At 47.1% G+C, this 18,732-nt stretch overlaps 1 protein-coding gene across 2 annotated transcripts; it reads left to right on the forward strand.

Moving 5' to 3' along the window:
• The first annotated feature begins 4,116 nt into the window (after window positions 1–4,116).
• On the forward strand, window positions 4,117–14,489 carry LOC123115791 (uncharacterized). Of its 2 annotated transcripts, XM_044536881.1 has the most exons (5): window positions 4,117–4,393; window positions 4,871–5,074; window positions 5,220–5,449; window positions 13,097–13,755; window positions 14,073–14,489. In XM_044536881.1, exons 1-4 carry the CDS (start codon window positions 4,273–4,275, stop codon window positions 13,733–13,735), a joined length of 1,194 nt encoding a protein of 397 aa, XP_044392816.1. In that variant the 5' UTR covers window positions 4,117–4,272; the 3' UTR covers window positions 13,736–13,755; window positions 14,073–14,489. The 2 variants fall into 2 exon arrangements, with proteins under 2 accessions (XP_044392816.1, XP_044392817.1); XM_044536882.1 differs by lacking the exon at window positions 14,073–14,489 and having other exon boundaries at window positions 13,097–13,905.
• Window positions 14,490–18,732: the final 4,243 nt, after the last annotated feature.

The following is an 18,732-nucleotide window of genomic DNA, read 5'->3' on the forward strand; positions in this document are numbered from 1 at the left end:
TTAACGTTCACAGCCGTGCGACCGCTCGTCACTAACTGCATCACCCGGGCTACCCAGTGGGAGTCGAACCCACGCTTGAGCAATACTTCCCGAAGGAAGGACTAGTGGACTGTGCCATATGCTTTATGAAAGTCAATTTTGAAGAGCACCGCGTGAAGATGCTTGCTCTTGACCTCATGGATGACCTCGTGGAGAACGAGGATCCCATCCAGAATATACCTGCCTTTGGTGAAGGCCGACTGGTTCGGGTGGTGAATCCGGGGGCAATCAGGGCCACCCTAGTGGCGCACCCCTTGGCCAGAATCTGAAATATGACATAAAGAACTGTGATAGGGCAGAACTGCCTAATGTCAGTAGCTCCCGGCACCTTGGGGATCAGGGAGATGATCCCGTAGTTAAGCCGGGACAAGTCTAATGTTCCCCTAGAGAACTCACGGAACAGGTCAAGGTTAATCTCCTTGACCATCGGTCAGAAAGCCTGGAAAAAACGAACCGGTAGGCCATCGGGGCCCGGAGCCGAGGCCGGATTCATGGCTTTGATGAAAGTCTCCACCTCCGAAGCATCAAAAGGGGCGAGAAGGGCCCGCATTCTCCTCTTGGGGGATTCGTTGTTCGGACGACCAGATGTGGTCAGCAAGGGTGTTCCCACCCCTAGGGCGCCCCGCAAATAATGACTTGTAGAAGTCATCCACGAGCGAGCGAATAGCTGGGGGGTCCTGAAAGAGCTGACCTCCCTCCCATAAGAGGGGAATGGAGTAGCGTCTCCGATGGCCATTAGCGATGGCCTGGAAGTAGGTCGTGTTGGCATCGCCAAATAGCACCCAATTAAAAGACCCCCGCTCGCGCCAAAACTCCTCCTCCTTGGAATAGAGCTCCATGAGAGAGTCTTCCAGATTATACCTATGAGCCCACTCTTCAGCGGAGATCCCTGAAATATCTGTGCGAAGGTCAAGGGCTCGGATCTCCTCAAGGAGGGAGGCCTTTTGGACCCGAAGGTCCCTCCCAATGTTAGCACCCCATCCTCTCATGAACTGCCTGGACCGCTTGGACAGATGACGCCATTCGTCCAGGACTGACATCTGCCTATGGGGCTCGCCTAAAGCCGAGACCCAATGAGCCTGGACAACAGCCACAAAACCCGGTTGCCGGAGCCAGAATGCTTAAAACGAAACTAAGGGGGAGGGGGGAGGTCGGGTCTCTCATCCCTAGATGACAAAAGAAGGGCAACGTGGTCGGACCCAATGCGAGTAATAGCCTGGAGAGATGCCAAAGGGAACCGAAGCTCCCAGTCGTGGGAGACAAACACCCGATCAAGCACACTAAGGGTCGGGGACGCCTGTCTATTGGTCCAGGTAAATCTTGCCCCCACCCTGTCCAGCTCCAGAAGGCCTAAGTCCGCAACCCAGTCGTTGAATCGACGAATCTCCGCAAGATCGACCCGCGCGTTGCTCTTTTCCGCGGCAGAGCGGAGGAGATTGAAGTCTCCTCCTACCACAACTGGGAGGGTCACGGAGGCAATCTTGGTGTGGAGCTCGGCCAAGAAAGCGGCCGAGCGGCTATGGTTATAAGAGCAACTCCAGCAGACCCCGCATCCCGCCGGCCCGCAAAACGCGTTTGCAGTTCGGGGAAAACCACTTTGCGGGCTGGCTCGGACCGGCGCAGCTGCAGACCCCCCAAAAGGACCCGTATAAAAGGATATTCACATAATATACTTTTTTATGGGTCGGTTTTGCGGGGTCTGTTCGGACACCGCCGCATCGACCCGGAAACAAAAAACGCTCAATTATCGCATTTGACATAAGTTCCCACAAATAAGTTCAAATTCAAACAACATGACACAGTTTTACACGCAAATAAAAGCCAAGTTCAGTACGAGAAACGCAAAAGAGGGCCTTGCAAAAGTTACGGCCATGTCCGACATCATCTTGGTCGATCTTCACTCCGCGCCATCGAGTCCATCTTGAAGTTCATCGGCACCACCGAATTCACCTCCGGCACTTTTCTCAACTCCCGCACCGAAATCATCGACATTGCCACCGTATGGAGCAGAGAAAACATCTCCGGAACTGTAACACGGACCGGCCGACGTGACCATTCTCCTCTTCAAGATTTCTCTCCTTGCCATATCATGCCATGTTTTGGTGAGGTTGTCCATGTCATCACGGTTCATTGACATAATCTCGTTCTCTTCGGTGAGCAACAAAGACATGGATTTGTTTTCAGCGGCGCGTGCTCTTCTCTCCTTAATGGCAGCTTTGCGGAGCCCCTCTTCCTTGAGCAATTGCCACTTTTCTTGCTTCTCTTTTGCCTTCTTCTTGGCCAACTCTTTCTTGATCTGCAATGACTTCAACAACATCAACTCGTTTGATTGCACCATGTCATCAATCTTCTCCCTCAAGCTCGATGCTTCTTGCTCTCTCTTCATCTTCTCCTTAGTCTTCTTGTCGCCATCGGGCTTGTTCAAATTTCTTGGTCCATCATCATCCTCATCTTTATCCATGTTTGTAAGAGAGCCTCTCTTCGATGGGGATTCTTTGTCGATCAACTTCCACTTCTTGCACTTTTGGAGCAACTCCCAACAATGCTCTAGTTTGAAGAATTTGCCTTCCAAAGCTTCCATGTCTTTGTATCCATGTTGGGCAATCTTGTCCTACACAATGTGAACAAAGTGATGTAATCAATTTTCATGATGCAAATATGATTATGCACAACTTGAACAAAGGCAAAACAAACTCACATAGTCGGATTCCACGGTACCACTTGGAGGTGCATTGCGTACTTGCTCCAAGCAAGCTGCCCAACGGCTGCACATAGGCTTGATGTTCTCCCAACGCCCTTGAAGCGGCTGAAATGTGCGTGGAGTCCTATTGGGATACTTTGCCATAATGCGGAAGTACTAATCTTTGATCCTTTGCCAATATCTCTTGGCGGTTTGAGAAGTACCCGTGCATGCATCAAGCGACACCGCACTCCATGCTTGGATCAAAGCTTTATCTTCCAAGATCGTGTAGTTCTTCGATCTTTGGCTTTTCCCAGATTTTGATTGCGATTGCTCAAACGCTTCTGCTTCAATCTCCGCCAATTCATCCTCACAACCATGATCATCCACACCGCCCTCCGTTTCATTGTAGTCGAATGCGGTGAACGGGGCTTGATCAATGTCAACGGCAATGGTATCCAACAAGTTCACGAACTCGGCAATTGCATTGTTTGAACCACCGCTATATTGAACGATAACAAGTAACGAGCTATCGCACAAAATGGCAAAAATGAAAGGAAATCATCATGACCGAAGACACATACCTTTCGGCCATTTCGTCGAAAACACCTCGCTTGCGGGGGGAGCAGCACCATTGGATGGCATCGCCGGAGCACCTCTTTCCGGGATGGAGTTCGAGGATGAAGGAGGCGGCTTGTTTGCAGCCGGATTCCTCTTCCTCTTGCCGACCGCGGCCTTGGTCACCTTCTCCGCCGCCGGGCGAGATCGCGCAACAGCGTTGGCCCCGGGAGCGCGAGCCTTGGCGGTGGGAGGCTGCCGGATTCCCGCCCTGCACGATCACATTGCCCTGCCGTTTGCAGGCAGGCGCAACGCTAGCTTGAGCGACGGTGGGGCCAACATGGCCGGCGACGAGATCTGCCCGAGGGGAAGGGGCGTGCGCGACCTCGACGGTGACGGGGGGCAGCTGGGAGTCGTCCATGGCGGCGAGGGACGGCCGCGGAGGATGCACCGAAGCGTGCGGCGGCGGGGCAATGGTGCGGAGGGTGGGGGAGCGGGAAAGGGCACGGGAAAATGTCCCTCCCGCCAAATCTCGCCGGGGATAGAGGCTGAGCTCGTGTCGGCCTCCTAGCCCGTGAAACTAGAGGTCGGGGAAGAAGTTTTGCCGCGCCTCGTAAAAATATTTGCGGGCCGGGGCGAGATGCGGAGTCTGATCGGGCGGGTTTTCCCGCCCTGACCCGCACCTTGGCGGTTATTTTGCGGGCCGGAGTTGCTCTAATCTCGCTGACGGCAGATTATAATTTATTTGCCGGTTCGTTTTTTTTTCTTTCACTTTTTACATTTCCGTAACCCACCTACCTGTCAGTAATTCATACTCCTACCCTAAAAATAAACCCAAATGCTACCTACCAACCACCGCCCTCTTCTCTTCCTCTAAAGCCTAGGCGGCGTCGACGAAATTGCGTCGGCGTGGGCAGTGTGGGCGCGGAGATCGACGGGGGCCGAGGTGAACCGGCAGTAACCCTTTACTCCGCCCAGTCTTCCACAGCAAGAAGATGCCTCCTTCCCCCTCAACTTCTCCGAGCGACTGTGGGGATTCAGCCATGTCCATCACGGCGGACGAGGACCACGCCGGATGGACATTCGGCGACAGCGGCAGTGACGAGGAAGAGGAATGTAAGAAAAACCCCGTAATCTTTATTTCACTTGATTTGTGTTTCTTGGCGCTTTTAAGCATGTATGTCAACATGCAATTGGCTTTGCTTAGTTATAGATCATTGCTCCTGATTTAACATACAGCAAAGAGATATTTTTTTTCAGAAACAATAATAACATCTTGCTGAATTAGTTATATAGACTTGCCTTATAATCGAAAATAAAATCGTGTTTTTGAACATGAGGTCCGTGCTTAACTTGTTGATGATATTGGGCACACACCCTTAATATGAATGTGGATGTTTTTTCAGGTATACTGAGTGTAGCCTAGTCAATCGCAGTTGGTTTCTCTGCAATGCTTTCTGTAGTGATTCATCTAGGGATTTTTAACCTTGTACATTTAGCTTCCATGTCAGTATGGGATGTATGGATGTTGCAAGTCCACATCCTAGACAAAGTTCTTACTTGATTTCACTGTTTCGATGATTTTGCATGTAGGGACAAATCGACCTTTTACGGTTGACGATTTTCCAAGGGTTAGCTACGACCGTGGTGAACAGACTTATACAATCTATGCGAATCCTGATTTTTGTCGTCGGGGCCCTGCGCCACTCTCTCTTTTCCGCGCATACAATGACCCCCTTGTTGATAAAGAGAGGGATTGGTTTTGTGAAGAGTATGAACTCCATGACGAGTCTGAAAGTATGTTTGTGTTGTTAAATAATCTACTACTTTCTGTTGCCGCGCTGCCATACATCATATTATCCTCTTTCACTCATTACGTAGTATCTTTTTTTTACCCCAACTATCTCAGTATAATCTCACGGTTCATCTATTGAATATGCAGTCACTGTTAACAATGTTGGGATCAATGATTGCTCAAATAGCTGTGATCGATCTACAATGGTCTTGGTGCAGTTCTTTGACCTTAAAATCGCTGGCTATCACCATACCCAGCCTGGACCTGCCAAAATATTTGGTTTTTTCGCAGCACGGGATCGGATCAAACCCCTGCGCAACTATGTCTACAAGCGCGAGATTGATAATTATGAAGCTGTGGCTGTGAATCGGAAAATGGTAATTTGGTTTACAGACTTGCAACTTTGTGCTCGGACCTTTTTTTCATTATATAAGATACCTGCATCATGTCAATTGTCAAAGCTCCAGATAGGCATTGTTTTTGTAAGTTTGGGATGATCATCTTAACAGGGCCCTGGAATTAGTTTATTTCCTTGCATAATCCATGCTGCAACAAACTTAGTTGTTAGAGGGCCAACGCCCAACCTGAATTCACATGAGGTGCGGTTTGAGTGCTACTAGGCGTGAGGAGGAGGAGGAAGTTAGCCTTGATGGGCAGGTCCGCAGGTGGTACCTCAAAATGACACCTTTCGATATTTGGGGTCAATGCTGCAGAAGGATGGTGATATCGATGAAGATGTGAAGGTGTCCTTCATCATCAGGAGGACACCTTTCGATATTTGGGGTCAATGCTGCAGAAGGATGGTGATATTGATGAAGATGTGAGCCATCGAGTCAAAGTTGGATGGATGAAGTGACGTCAACCTTCTGGCATTTTTTGTGATGAGAGTGCCACAAAAGCTAAAAGGCAGGTTCTGTAGGATGGCGATTCGATTTACGATGTTATATGGCGTTGAATGTTGGCCAACTAAAAGGCGACATGTCCAATAGCTAGCTGTAGCAGAGATGCACATGTTGAGATGGATATGTGGTTACACAAGAAAGGGTTGGGTCCGGAATGATGATCATGTACAACATTGTCTGAGATGGTTTGGGCATATACAACGCAGGCCTCCAAAAAATGCGAGTGCGTAGCATACAGTTAAGGCATGTTAATAATCTTAAGACAGGTCGGGGTAGACCAAACTTGACAAGGGAGGAGTCCGTAAAAAGAGATATGAAGGACTGGAATATCACCAAAGATTGAGCCATGGACAGGGGTGCAGGGAAGCTAACTGTCCACCTGCCAGCTGAACCATGACTTGGTTTTGATATCTTATGGGTTTCAACTCTAGCCTACCCCAACTTGCTTGTGACTGAAAGGATTTGTTGTTGTTGTTATTCCTTATTCATAGGAAAAGTAGGGGAAAGCATAGAATAGGAAATTTTCATTTGGTGACACTATTCATCCATTTGGTTCAAATGAAGGACACATAGGAAAATGAAGGATTTTTCACATTTGGTTTGAGTTTCAAAGGAAAAACAAAGGCATTTTACAATCTACTCAAACCTCTTTTATGCTTTGATATGTAGAAAGAGCAAGGCAAATTCCATAGGTTGAATAATAACAATTTAATCTTACCTTGGGAGAATCTACTACAGACATACCCTAGTTATTGAAAATTAGATAAAAGTAAATGACAATATTCTTCTCCGCCTTATTGATATAGGGGTCAGCCACTTTATATAATAGACAAGACTTGACCAACAAGCCGGTAAATATAGTCAAACTCTAATAGTCTCTAAACTACTAGACTCTTTCCTAACAAAGTTGCTTAATCAACTTGAACTCTAATTAAGGGATAATACTCCATGTCTGATATATGTGTCGGCCCACATAACTATCGAACTCATGCTTTAGCCAATTCATCCAGAAGTCCGAACAAGAGGTCTCGAGTTTGACCCTGCTAACATAGTGTTGAAAATAATGATATTTGTGGCCTAAATCGATCCCACGCTAAGGGATAAAGCAACCTAGATGTGGAGGGGAGTGTTAAAATATATTGACTGCCTCTCTCCATCAGTTCAGACTTTCGGATAAATTGGCTGGAGCTTGAACTCAATATGACATTTCTCCCTTCCTTAAAAAACAGCTTGTTTGCAAGTTGCTGGTTGTCAATTGCCTCCCAAGGACCCTGGGTGCAACTAGTTGTGGTGGTCGTAGTCGTTAGCCTCGATGAAGAAGAGCCGAGCGCACCAATGACCATGAACATAAATCTCATCGCAGTTGAAGCAAAGGCCCTGAGAACGACGTTCTGCCAACTCAGGGGTGAGGCATTGAACCTGCCATCGCGGGGTTGGCCATGGAGTGGTCAACAATAGAAAAAGTGCTAGCGGTGCTGGCGGGGAAGGTATTTTGGCTGCATTCAGCCCAAGAGAATCGGAGTGGCACAAGGGCCTTATAGGCCCAAAAAAGCTCGTGTGGTGATGTTGGAGTAAAATGTCGTTGTTCATAGGCCTTGGCAAAGGAGATGAGGGTGTGGAGGTCAGATAGTTGTATTGTGTTCCAGCTCGACAGGATCCCCATTGGAGATGTACCGAAAGTTCTTTGGCATGCCTCTCTCATCCTCAATGATCATGTTGTGCAAGATGATGCAACTTGTCATTATTTTCCATAGAACCTCTGGCTTCCAATACTCGGCAGAGCCACGAATAATGGCAAAGCGCTTTTGAAGCACACCGAAAGCTTTCTCAACATCCTTTCTTTTGGACTCTTGACGCATTGCATAGTGGGATATCTTGTTGCCTTTAGGACACTAGATTGTCTTCACCAAATGTGGCCCATGGAGGATAGATGACATCTACAAGGTAGTAGCCCATCACGTATTGACGGCCATTGATAACATAATTGCAAGGAGGAGCAGATTATCCTTGGATTTACCAGAAGCGGAGGAAGAATTAGTAGCAGGTTACCAAACTGAATATTCCGGTATCAAATATGGTTTATTTTATCTTATTTCTTACCTAAATTTATTAGTTTCTTCTTTGTTTGTAACAGTTCTCTATCTCTGGCAACAAGCCTTGCGTACAATGCTGATCTAGAAAGCACATTCATGTCATTATGAGAGCCATGCAAGCCAAAAAAAGAATGTCAAATCCATAGATCCTCCGACGCAACTGCCTCAAGAATGATGGTTGGATCTTTGGAGTGCCCTTCGTACCGACCTCTCCATCCCGTAGGACCATTCTTCCATGTGCAATGCATGCAATCAATTAATCCAAGCATCCTTGGCAATCCTCGTTCTTCACTCAATCCAAGAGTCTCTGCTCTTCACTCAACCCAAGAGTCTCCATGTCTTCATCATTGGGTGCCCTCAAGTACTCCGGTCCATAGATATCAATGACGAATTGTGTGTTGTGTCTTCGTCATTGGGTGCCCTCAAGTACTCCGGTCCATAGATATCAATGACGACTTGTGTGTTGTCTTCATCATTGGGTGCGCTCAAGTACTCCGGTCCATAGATAATGACGACTTGTGTGTATCTTCGAACGGCCTCTAGGATTGAATCTTCCCCAATGCGAACATAGTTATCAATGGCGTCTGCAAACACCCATAGTCAAGCACTCGAACAGCCACGCCACACTTCATCAAAGGGCTTGCACGTATCTCTCTGATGCATTTCTCGTATGTGTAAACCATGGATCGTGCTCCTCAAAAAAATTTGCAACGCTGAGGAAGAGACTTCGGTGCATCCAAAATCACCGGCGAAAATATTTCTCTGGATAGGTTGAATTGGGTGCAAAGTAACCCTTCATAAGCTTGGCATGGCTTTTTGCTCTATTCCGATTGGGTGCAAAGTAATGACGTGGCCGAACTCCAGTTTTTGGAATTTCATGAGTGTGGTCGTGATTTTGAGCCTCCTAACTCATCCTCGGGTGCTCTACAGCATCTCGGTCGTCCGCTAGTTCTGATTTGGACAAAACCAAGATGCTCTAAGGATAGCGTGGGAAGGCCACGGAGTCCACAAAGGCATGGGACCGGCAAGCGAAGTTGAGCATGCATGTTATGGCTGGCATATACTACAGCTCAGGCAGTTAGGGGCCTGGCCTAGTTATCTTATCGTTATTAGGGGCTTAGCCCAGTTATCATATTTGGAGATTATATAAACTCATGCAAGGACTCGTTTGAAGTTAAGCAGAAGCAATCATATTTGCTCGGCTTCCTGAAGGGAGCCGGGAGACCTAACCCTAGCCGCCGCCTCCTGCGCCCTCTCTCTCTCTCTTGACGGCGCCCCAGCGCCGGCGACCTCGTCTTCCTCCACGCCAAGCCCCCTTCCACCCCTACACAACCTCGTCTTCTTCCACGCCAAGCCCCCCTTCCACCCCTACAACCTACGAGCTAGACCTGGTAGGATCCCAGCTCCTATCAATCTGGTACCAGGTGTCTCAGGCTCGATCATGTCCGCGCCACCGCCCATCCCCTCCCTCCCGCTGCCGATCGCATCCTCGTCGCTGATGACCACCACGACCAGCACGCCGTCCATGACCGGGCCGGTCTCCTCTGCCGCCTGGACGCCACCTGCGCCCGCCCCTGCCCCCGCCGTGCTCACCCCGGAGGAGATGACGGCGGCGCTCCGGGACCTGACTCAGGCGGTCCATGGCATCTGCACCTTCCTCGCGGGGCACTATGGGCTGCAGCCGCCCGCCCCCGTCACCACCATCACAGGGCCGTAGCAGCTCCCATGGAAGCCGTCACCACTAGCGACCTCCGTCGCATCCATCATGTCGTGGCCGCAGCAGCAGCCGCCGCCGCCGCCACCGGCGATCTCGGGGTCGGTCTTTCCGTCGACGGCGCCCGTGGTGCCCATCCACCAGGTCCGTTTCTCCCCGTCGCCATCTCCGCTATCGGCCTGGCTCGCCGGGTCCATCGAGCTGGTCTATACGATGGCCTCAGGACAGCCGCACGTGATGTCACCGCCGGCGCCGCCCCCGACCATGCAGTTCGGCGGGTCCTCGGGTGCTGCGGGTCCCTACGATGGTGTGGACAGGCCCCTTTTCCATGGCGGTACTCTGCAGCCCTCACACTCGGCGCCGTCGCCCTCGCTGTTCCGCGCGGATGACACATACCGCCCGTCGTCCACGCCCAGCCACCACCGAGATTCTCCAAGCTGGAGTCCGCAACCTACAACGGCACCGTCGACTCCCTGAATTGGCTCAATCAATGCGACCAATTTTTCAGGGGGCAGCGCACGCTCGCGTCCGACCGCACCTGGATCACCTCCTATCATCTACGAGGCGCCGCCCAGACATGGTATTACGCCCTCGAGCAGGACGAGGGCGGCATGCCACCATAGAGAGTTTCCGCGATCTGTGCCACTTGCGCTTTGGTCCGCCTATACGCGGGAGCCGTCTGGTGGAGCTTGGGCGCCTTTCGTTCCTCACCACAGTGCAAGACTTCGCCGACCGCTTCCAGGCACTGGTGTGCCATGCCCCCGGCGTTTCGGCTCGTCAGCGCGCTGAGCTCTTCGTCGGCGGCCTACCGGACCACATCCGCGTGGACATGGAGATGCGCGGGCCACAGGACCTCCAGATGGCCATGTACTACGCCCGCGCGTTCGAGCGTCGCGCGGTGGCCATCCAGCAGGCGTCACCGCCCCGGGCTGCTGAGCCGCCACCCTGGCTGGAAGTTCCCGCGCATGGTCGGCCTGCTCAGGCTTCCGCGGCGCCCCTCGCCGCAACCGCGACGCGCCCGTTCCGCCGGTTCACCCCGGCCGAGCAACTCGAGCGTCGCCGCCAAGGGTTCTGCTTCAACTGCAAGGATGTAAGTGGCAAATAAATGGCATCCGCAATCCCGTTTAGTTAGTTTTTGCTAGCTTGATAGTTCATTTTACTCAAACAAACAAAAAACCTTTTTGAACTATCATATCATAAGTGGACTTTAAACGGGATTAAATGGGACCCGGTTTACATCCCTATTCAACTGCGACGAGCCCTACGTGCCCGACCACGTCTGCGCGCGACTCTTCTACCTAGAGGCTGCAGACTACATTGAGGAGGACGCCGCCGCCACCGGGCTCGGCGACCTGCCCGCCCCAGCTGACGCGGAGGTGTTTGGTGCCCGTTGATCACCTCGAGGAGTTCCGCAAGCGCTTCCCCGCCTTCCAGCTCGAGGACGAGCTGTTTGTGCAGGCGGGGAGAGATGTTATGACCGGCATATACTACAGCTCGGGCAGTTAGGGGCCTGGCCCAGTTATCTTATCGTTATTAGGGGCTTAGGCCAGTTATCGTATTTGGAGATTATATAAACTCATGTAAGGACTCGTTTGAAGTTAAGCAGGAGCAATCATATTTGCTCGGCTTCCTGAAGGGAGCCGGGAGACCTAACCCTAGCCGCCGCCTCCTGCGCCCTCTCCCTCTCTCGCAACGGCACCCCAGCGCCGGCGACCTCGTCTTCCTCCACGCCAAGCCCCCTTCCACCCCTACAACCTACGAGCTAGACCTGGTAGGATCCCAGCTCCTATCAATGCAACTTTTGCCAAGGTAGATAGGAAACATCAACTTGGCAAGGCCAAACTCACCAACTTCGCCAGGGCACAACACATGCATCAACCAGACGAAGCCAGACCTACCAACTTTGCTAAGGCACAAGATAGACCAGATCGGCCTAGTAAAGCCGACCATAGTCAAGCACTCGAACAACCACGATGAACATCATCAATGGGCATGCACGTATCTCTCCCGATGCATTTTACGTATGTGTAAACCATGGATTGTTCTCCTCAACAACTTTTGCAATGCTGAGGAAGGGACTTTAGTGCATCCGAAATCGCCAGCGAAAATGCTTCTCTGGATAGGTTGAATTGGGTGCAAAGTAATCCTTCATAAGCTTGGCATGGCCTTTTGCTCTATTCCGATTGGGTGCAAAGTAATGTCGTGGCCGAACTCCGGTTTTTGGAATTTCACCAGTGTGGTCGCGATTTCGAGCCTCCTAACTCATCCTCGGGTGCTCTACGACATCTTGGTCGTCCGCCGGTTCTGATTTGGACAAAACCGAGCTCGGTGGTGGCCTTTTTCGTCCACGAGAGTGGCTGTTAAGGCAGCGGTGAAGATATGGGGTGGTTCTGGCTGCAGCGCCAGCGGCAAGCTAATCTAACTTGGCCCAAGAGGAGCGAGTGTGGTGGCTAGCGGGGGAAAGGAAATCGGCGGAGACAACACTGGGGTGGAGAGTGTCGAGTGATATGGAGGAGCCGCACGAGAGGTATTTTTGTTGAGAAGACTGACAAGCTGCCTAATTTTTCATTTGAGGAGTTAAACCGGCTGAGGGTTCTGCTAGGTGTGGCTTAACTCCTCAAAAGGTAATATTTTGAGTTGAACACTTTTGAAGGTTTGGCTAGAGATGCTCCAAGGATAGCGTGGGAAGGCCACGGAGTCCATAGAGGCAGGGGATCGGCACAACGAAGTTGAGCATGCAACTTTTGCCAAGGTAGATAGGAAACATCAAGTTGGCAAGGCCGAACTCACCAACTTTGCCAGGGCACAACACATGCATCAACCAGACGAAGCCAGCCCTACCAACTTTGCTAAGGCACAAGATAGACCAGATCGGCCTGGTAAAGCGGACCCTGCCAACTTCGTCAAGGCATGGGGCTACATGCCATTGAGGGTATGCTCGTGAATGTTCCTTTAGGGTTACGGTTAGTGACCGGGATCTCTATAATAGCAAAGCGGGCCAGCACATTTTGCGAAAAATAATATAAAGAGAGAATAGAAAAGGGTGATCCCATTTAGAATGTTTTTGGCGAGTTATCCTTAGACCATTCAGAATGCCATCACCGTCAAGGTTGGTACACCCCCTTGCACCCTTGGTGAGGCCATAGGTTGAATAGGGGGCATCTCAGTTTAATTGTCTCGGATGTTCTTGGTGACAAAATTAATAATCTGCAGTCTAATGGTAAAATGAAAATCTCATCATCGGTTTTATAGAGATCATTTTTCTTTCATTTCCATACACATGTAATTTAGCTAACCGTTGATCCTAATTGGCAGGGTACTGCACGTTTATCACTGGGAAGCCCTGCTCGAGGCATCAATATGACAGACCATGTGTTGTTCGAATTCAAACTTTGCATACGGATTGAAGACCAACCTGACGAGGGGCCAAAAGAGGAGCTTCTAATTGAAGGATGTACTAAGTTGAGCAATATGTTCAGACCATCATTTGTTGAAACCCAGCGTCTTTATGGAGAGAAGTGTGGATTGGACCTGAAGTTTGCCGTACTGAACAGCGCAGTTCAAGCAAAGATTGATGTTGAGATAGTTTACGCTCCTGCATGTGGCCTTATTCTGAATCTGTATGCCAAGACGAGTGGCTTCGGGGATATTATCCGCCTATTTCGTGGACGTTCAAAAGCCGGTGGTAGATTCAGTTCTGTTGTGGGGGTTTTGATAGATAGCTACCTTGATGTTTGCGTTGAAGGGTCTTCCAAAGAGGGTCTTTGTCAGAGGTCGCCTCAAGACGGCTGTGGTCTTGATCAGAAGCTGCCCTGTTATACCTGGACAGGCAGATTTGGTGCATGCTATCGTGGAACAGTGGTTGAAAAGGTGAAGTTTGATAAATTCACTACGATTTCAGTGAAAGTGACTTGGAGTATGGTCGATGAAGAATGGCGCATCCGATATGCTTAGAACGGAGCTTCTATGTTCCGGTAAGAAAAGAACTTCTATTCTAGTGTAAGCACAAAAGGGATTTGTTGCTGCGTTGCAAAACTATTTGCTACTAGTATAGTGTCTTATACTCTGTTAAATGTGATATATTCTTTAAAACTGATAAGTGAGAGAAACTAAGGTCTACTACATTTCTTAAACGTAATTTTATAAGTTCAACACATCAGATCTCCCATTTCCTGTGGAGTTGACAACTATAAGTAACCATGACTAGGCAGAAGTATGGATGTCTTATTTTTGTTTAGAAACTGGCACTATGCTTGTTAGATGAGATCTCACATGAATATACATGTACCAGGGCCAGAAGAAAGCGGAGTACAATATATATCTGACCAAGTATGGGTGGTTTGCTGATGGAATACAAATACATATACCAATGCGAATATGGAGTACTATATATGTATATATCTACAAATATAATGCAAATGTGGAGTACAATACTACAGTATGTACTATAGTATATAGAGCCAGGGAATGACGAATAGTAGACATTACTTTTCACTCTTAATGAAGGAGCCTAACACCTGCTGCTGCTGTTGCTACTGCTGCTGCTCTGGCCACTCGCGTACTCCTCTACCCACTTCTCCCATTCCGTTCTGGACATGATTCTTAAGGTGGTAGCAGCTTTCCTGACAGCCATTCCATTCCATTCTGGTGTATTTCCGTCTAGGGTAAAACTCATTTTTCCTTTCACGTGTCGATAAAAACCCTTGCTCAAATCACCCCAGTTCCTAATTAGCAGTTTACTGTTGTCTGGCCCAACAGTATTCTCCTTATCCAGGTGAAGCAGAGCATCATAGTTGATCTCGTAGATGGGAATGAACCTGGGACCTTCAAACAACATCACATGAATAACCCAATGGAGTCATTCTCTTTGACGAGGTCCTTGCTCAGCGGTCTTTCTCCATAGGTTGCCAGGGTGTGGAAGGCAGACTTCAACCGATGATATCCCACCTTGAAATTTGCAAGCTGACATGACAGCAGCTTAGGGTACATGCCAGTAGTGTGGAGGGCATCAGACTTCCTCATTATCTTCGACTCTTTGTCATCAACCTCAAAACGATCCCCACTATTGTTCACAATGCCCCTAAACCATGCTTGAAATTTTGTGCCGACCAGTTGCAGACTCTTCTTGCCATCTATAACTTCTATTACATACATACCAGATGGTGTATAATTTTTCTTTGGAGTCACAGGAACTGTTACCTCCTTGCCTTCCACAGTAACAGTAAACTTCACGTCGGTTTCTTTCGCCATGTGACTTCTGATGGCTTCGACACATGTTTTGCAATTCTCTCGTATAACCTATATTAAAATTGACTTGCACAATTTAGACAGAATCTAGAAGCAACCACATCTTTGGGTGATAAAACTCATCAATGTGCTGTATAGTAATAATTGTGTATACCTCCAGAATGCCGGTTGCCATGGAATTGTTCGTGGATGCTCTTCCTTGTGATATATCCTGCACACAAAAATGATAGCAGTAGAACAAAATTCAGAGATCGCCTGAAAACTGATTGCAGCTCACCAACTTTTTGTTTCATAGAATATTAGCAGCATTTCCTAATGATTTGCATGCACTTGTTCGTTTCTGTTCTGTTTTGCATAATTTGTACCCGATCATCACCAAAAGCATTGCTTACATCGAGCTAGGTGGTTAAAGTTTTATTTTTGAAAGAACCTAGATGGTTAATTATCAGTTCTGAAGATTAACATGCTGGTTGCCTACTCAAAAAATAAGTATAATGGTCAGTAATTAGTACACATGGAGTGGCAGGTAAATATAAAGTGGCAGGGTGCAACCCTATTTTGTCAAACTGAAAGAGGACCTAAGAAAGCTTGTAAATTTTACTGGACGTAGAAAATTCGCACATTTATTTTCTTGAAGTCACTTAGGTTAAACTAAAAACTCGATTGTATATGGATTATGGAGCCCCTGTGGACATGTTGAAGGAATTTTTGTAGTGATTAGGTTTCCCGACCATAAAGTTTGTACGATATACATATAAAGGAAACCGTAAGATGGAACCATATACCATAAAATCAAAATAATTAAGTAGTATACTCTTATAAAAAATACCAATGTCTTCCTGAATGTTGGATTAACTTGCATCACAAGAAAAATTATTGTGGTAAATGGGAATTAATTTCAAGATAATGAAGGAGAGCAACATCCATGCATGCATGTCTAACAGAACAATTCTACAGGACCTATCAAACAATGTAAACATTTTCTGGTTACGAGGACAATTCTACAGAACAATTCGACAATCCATCGCTTGCATTTACAGCCATGAGAATTCAATCGGATAAAAGGAACATCATGGTGAATGTTAGTCTCAGCACTATTTGCAAGTAAATAAATACACAATTTGGGAATATTTTGATAGACATTCCAAATACACTTTTATTTGAGAATTTCCGAATACATTTCTTTGGAGAAATTCTGAATGCACCTTCTTATTAAACTTAACCATTTCACTTTAGATATATAGACTAGCTCTGCAAATGTGCTCCGAAATACGCTCCCGCAAAATTTAGTTACAGCAGAGATATCTCTTATGAAGGAGTAACATACTCTAAGCATACATTTGTAACTAATTAAGAGGATCATCCTAAAGGGCGTACTTAGCTACCGTTAGTAGCTGAACATTCATGCTGAAAGATAATAATTTTCTGGTCTAACTGCAATACACAAGCCACACATAAAATCGGCAAGTTAAAAAGTAGTACTCCCTTAGTCCGGAATTACTTGTCATCAAAATGGATGAAAATGAATATATCTAGAAATAAACTAAAATACATTTAGATACATCCATTTCAGTGATAAGTATTTCCGGACGGAGGGTGCGAAGTAAAGCTAGCGGTACCCATAGAAACAGCTAGCAGTAGAAGAAACTACAGAGATTCTCTGACTATTGGCAAAACAAATCACAGCTAGAACTTTTCATTGCAAAGTATAGTAGCAGCATCCCTAATTATTTGCATATGTTAATTTCTGTCCTAGTGGGCATAAATGGCTAGACAAAAAATTTAGTTAAGGAAATTACTACAGCGGGGAGGTTTTTTTTTTTACAACAACGGCCCCGCCCCCACAGCGGATGATCAAAAGGATAGCCTACAAGCACCTTTTTTTCGCAAATAAAAGCACATAAGTTTAAGATACACGTGCTAAAAAGATTATACATGCAAATATAAAGAGGAGGAGGATGCATGTAGGAAAGGTTGTCCATTTTATTTTCTTCAAGTCGGTTGGGTTGATGTTTTTTTTTTGACAATAAAATATACTTTCTTCATTTCATAATGTAGGACTTTTTTTCATACTACACCAGAGTAAATAAACGCCTTCGTTATGAGACGGAGGGAGTACAACGAATGAAAATAATTACGTTCTGGCGACCTGTTTGCGAAGAGCCGGCCGGCATGCACTAGCAGTACAGTAGCACACCACCGTGTCCTAAGTACTAACTTGGTGCAAGTTTTTGAACCCGCCTACGTACAGCCCTGTTCATCAGGAAAAAAAAATCTTAGAGGCAGCAAAGGTATAGAAAAACTTGGTTGAGCATAAAAAAAACTTACACGCAGCAAGGTACAAATCAAGTGGTAAGTTAAAAATCCCCAGAACAAAAAAGTCGGCAAGTAAAAAAACACATGTATACCACTCGATCATAAAATCTGCATCATGCTCAGTTTAACATATAAGGAAAAAAGGCACTAAGTTCAAGCTCACTATGTGCCCGAAAACATAAAGATAATTCCTGCACAACTATAAGCAGAAGTGGGTGCAAGAAAGCTAAACGTCACTGCTCAGAGAAAATTCACCTCATGAAGTCATCTCGGTTGAACCAAAACAAAAATCCCCCGCCAAAAAAAAAGAACCAAAACAAAAATGAATGGTAGAATAATATCGTACCAGTGCATTTGATCTTACTAGATTTAGAGAGAGAAAGGAGTCGCATTGCACACTAGTACTGGTTCACAGAGGTGCGTCACACACACACACACACACACACACACACACACACACACACATGCCTGCTAAACCCACCGACCAGTGTTCCATTTGCCATCATTTGGAAAAAGTAACCTCTGTGTGCACAGTATATCTGCAACACACAACGATGCATGTGCATGCATCCTTGAACGAGCGATGGCGATGCTTGCTACCTCCATGGCTGCATGTATGCACGTACGTATACCCTCATGCATGGCTAGCTAGCTACGTACGTATGTAGTGTAGTGATCATGCTGGTGGAGTGGAATAAAGAAATACAAAGTTATAGCTAGATTTGCACTAGTGTCACACCTTAAACATGCATGTTGGTCTAAATTACTCGTCAAAAGATAAAAATTACCCATTAATAATTAATTAATGCACGTTTGAGTACTACTACTACTACAAACAAGCGACCTCTTGTTCCCTGTTCACAAACAATCTCAAACTGCACTAATTTTTATTCTTTCTAAATCTAGTAAGATCAAAAGCAACCAACAGCCTAGCTACATACGAGCACTCAAGTGCATGCATGCCTGATAAACCCCTGTTCACACTGCTACATATGAGCACAACATATGTATACTACGTGCAAATATGAAGAAGAGGAGGATGCAGGAAAGATTTGTCCATTTTATTTTCTTCACGGGTTAGGTTGATGTATTTCTTTTTGACAATAAAATATACAAAGAATAAACATAATTACGTTCTGGCGACCTGTTTGCGAAGAGCAGGCCGGCCTGCACTAGTGGTACAAGTAGCACACCACCGTGTACTAACTTGGTGCAAGTTTTTGAACCCGCCGTACGTGTACAGCCCTGCTCATCAAGAAAAAAAATCTTAGATGCAGCAAGGTATAGATCAAATGTCAAGTAAAGAAAAATCCTAAAGATCGAAAGTGGCAAGCAAAAATCTTGAAAAAAAAAGAAGTGGAACGTAAAAAAGAGGCAAGCCGGCCAGC

This window comes from Triticum aestivum, chromosome 5B, assembly GCF_018294505.1.
Source record: "Triticum aestivum cultivar Chinese Spring chromosome 5B, IWGSC CS RefSeq v2.1, whole genome shotgun sequence".
NCBI classification, from domain to species: Eukaryota; Viridiplantae; Streptophyta; class Magnoliopsida; order Poales; family Poaceae; genus Triticum; species Triticum aestivum.

Excerpts from the sequence above, each read along its gene's own strand:
- LOC123115791 (XM_044536881.1), top strand. The coding sequence starts at position 4,273 with ATGCCTCCTTCCCCCTCAACTTCTCCGAGCGACTGTGGGGATTCAGCC. Across the intron at positions 4,394-4,870 it reads CAGTGACGAGGAAGAGGAAT|GGACAAATCGACCTTTTACG; the intron begins GTAAGAAAAACC and ends TTTTGCATGTAG. Across the intron at positions 5,075-5,219 it reads ACTCCATGACGAGTCTGAAA|TCACTGTTAACAATGTTGGG; the intron begins GTATGTTTGTGT and ends TTGAATATGCAG.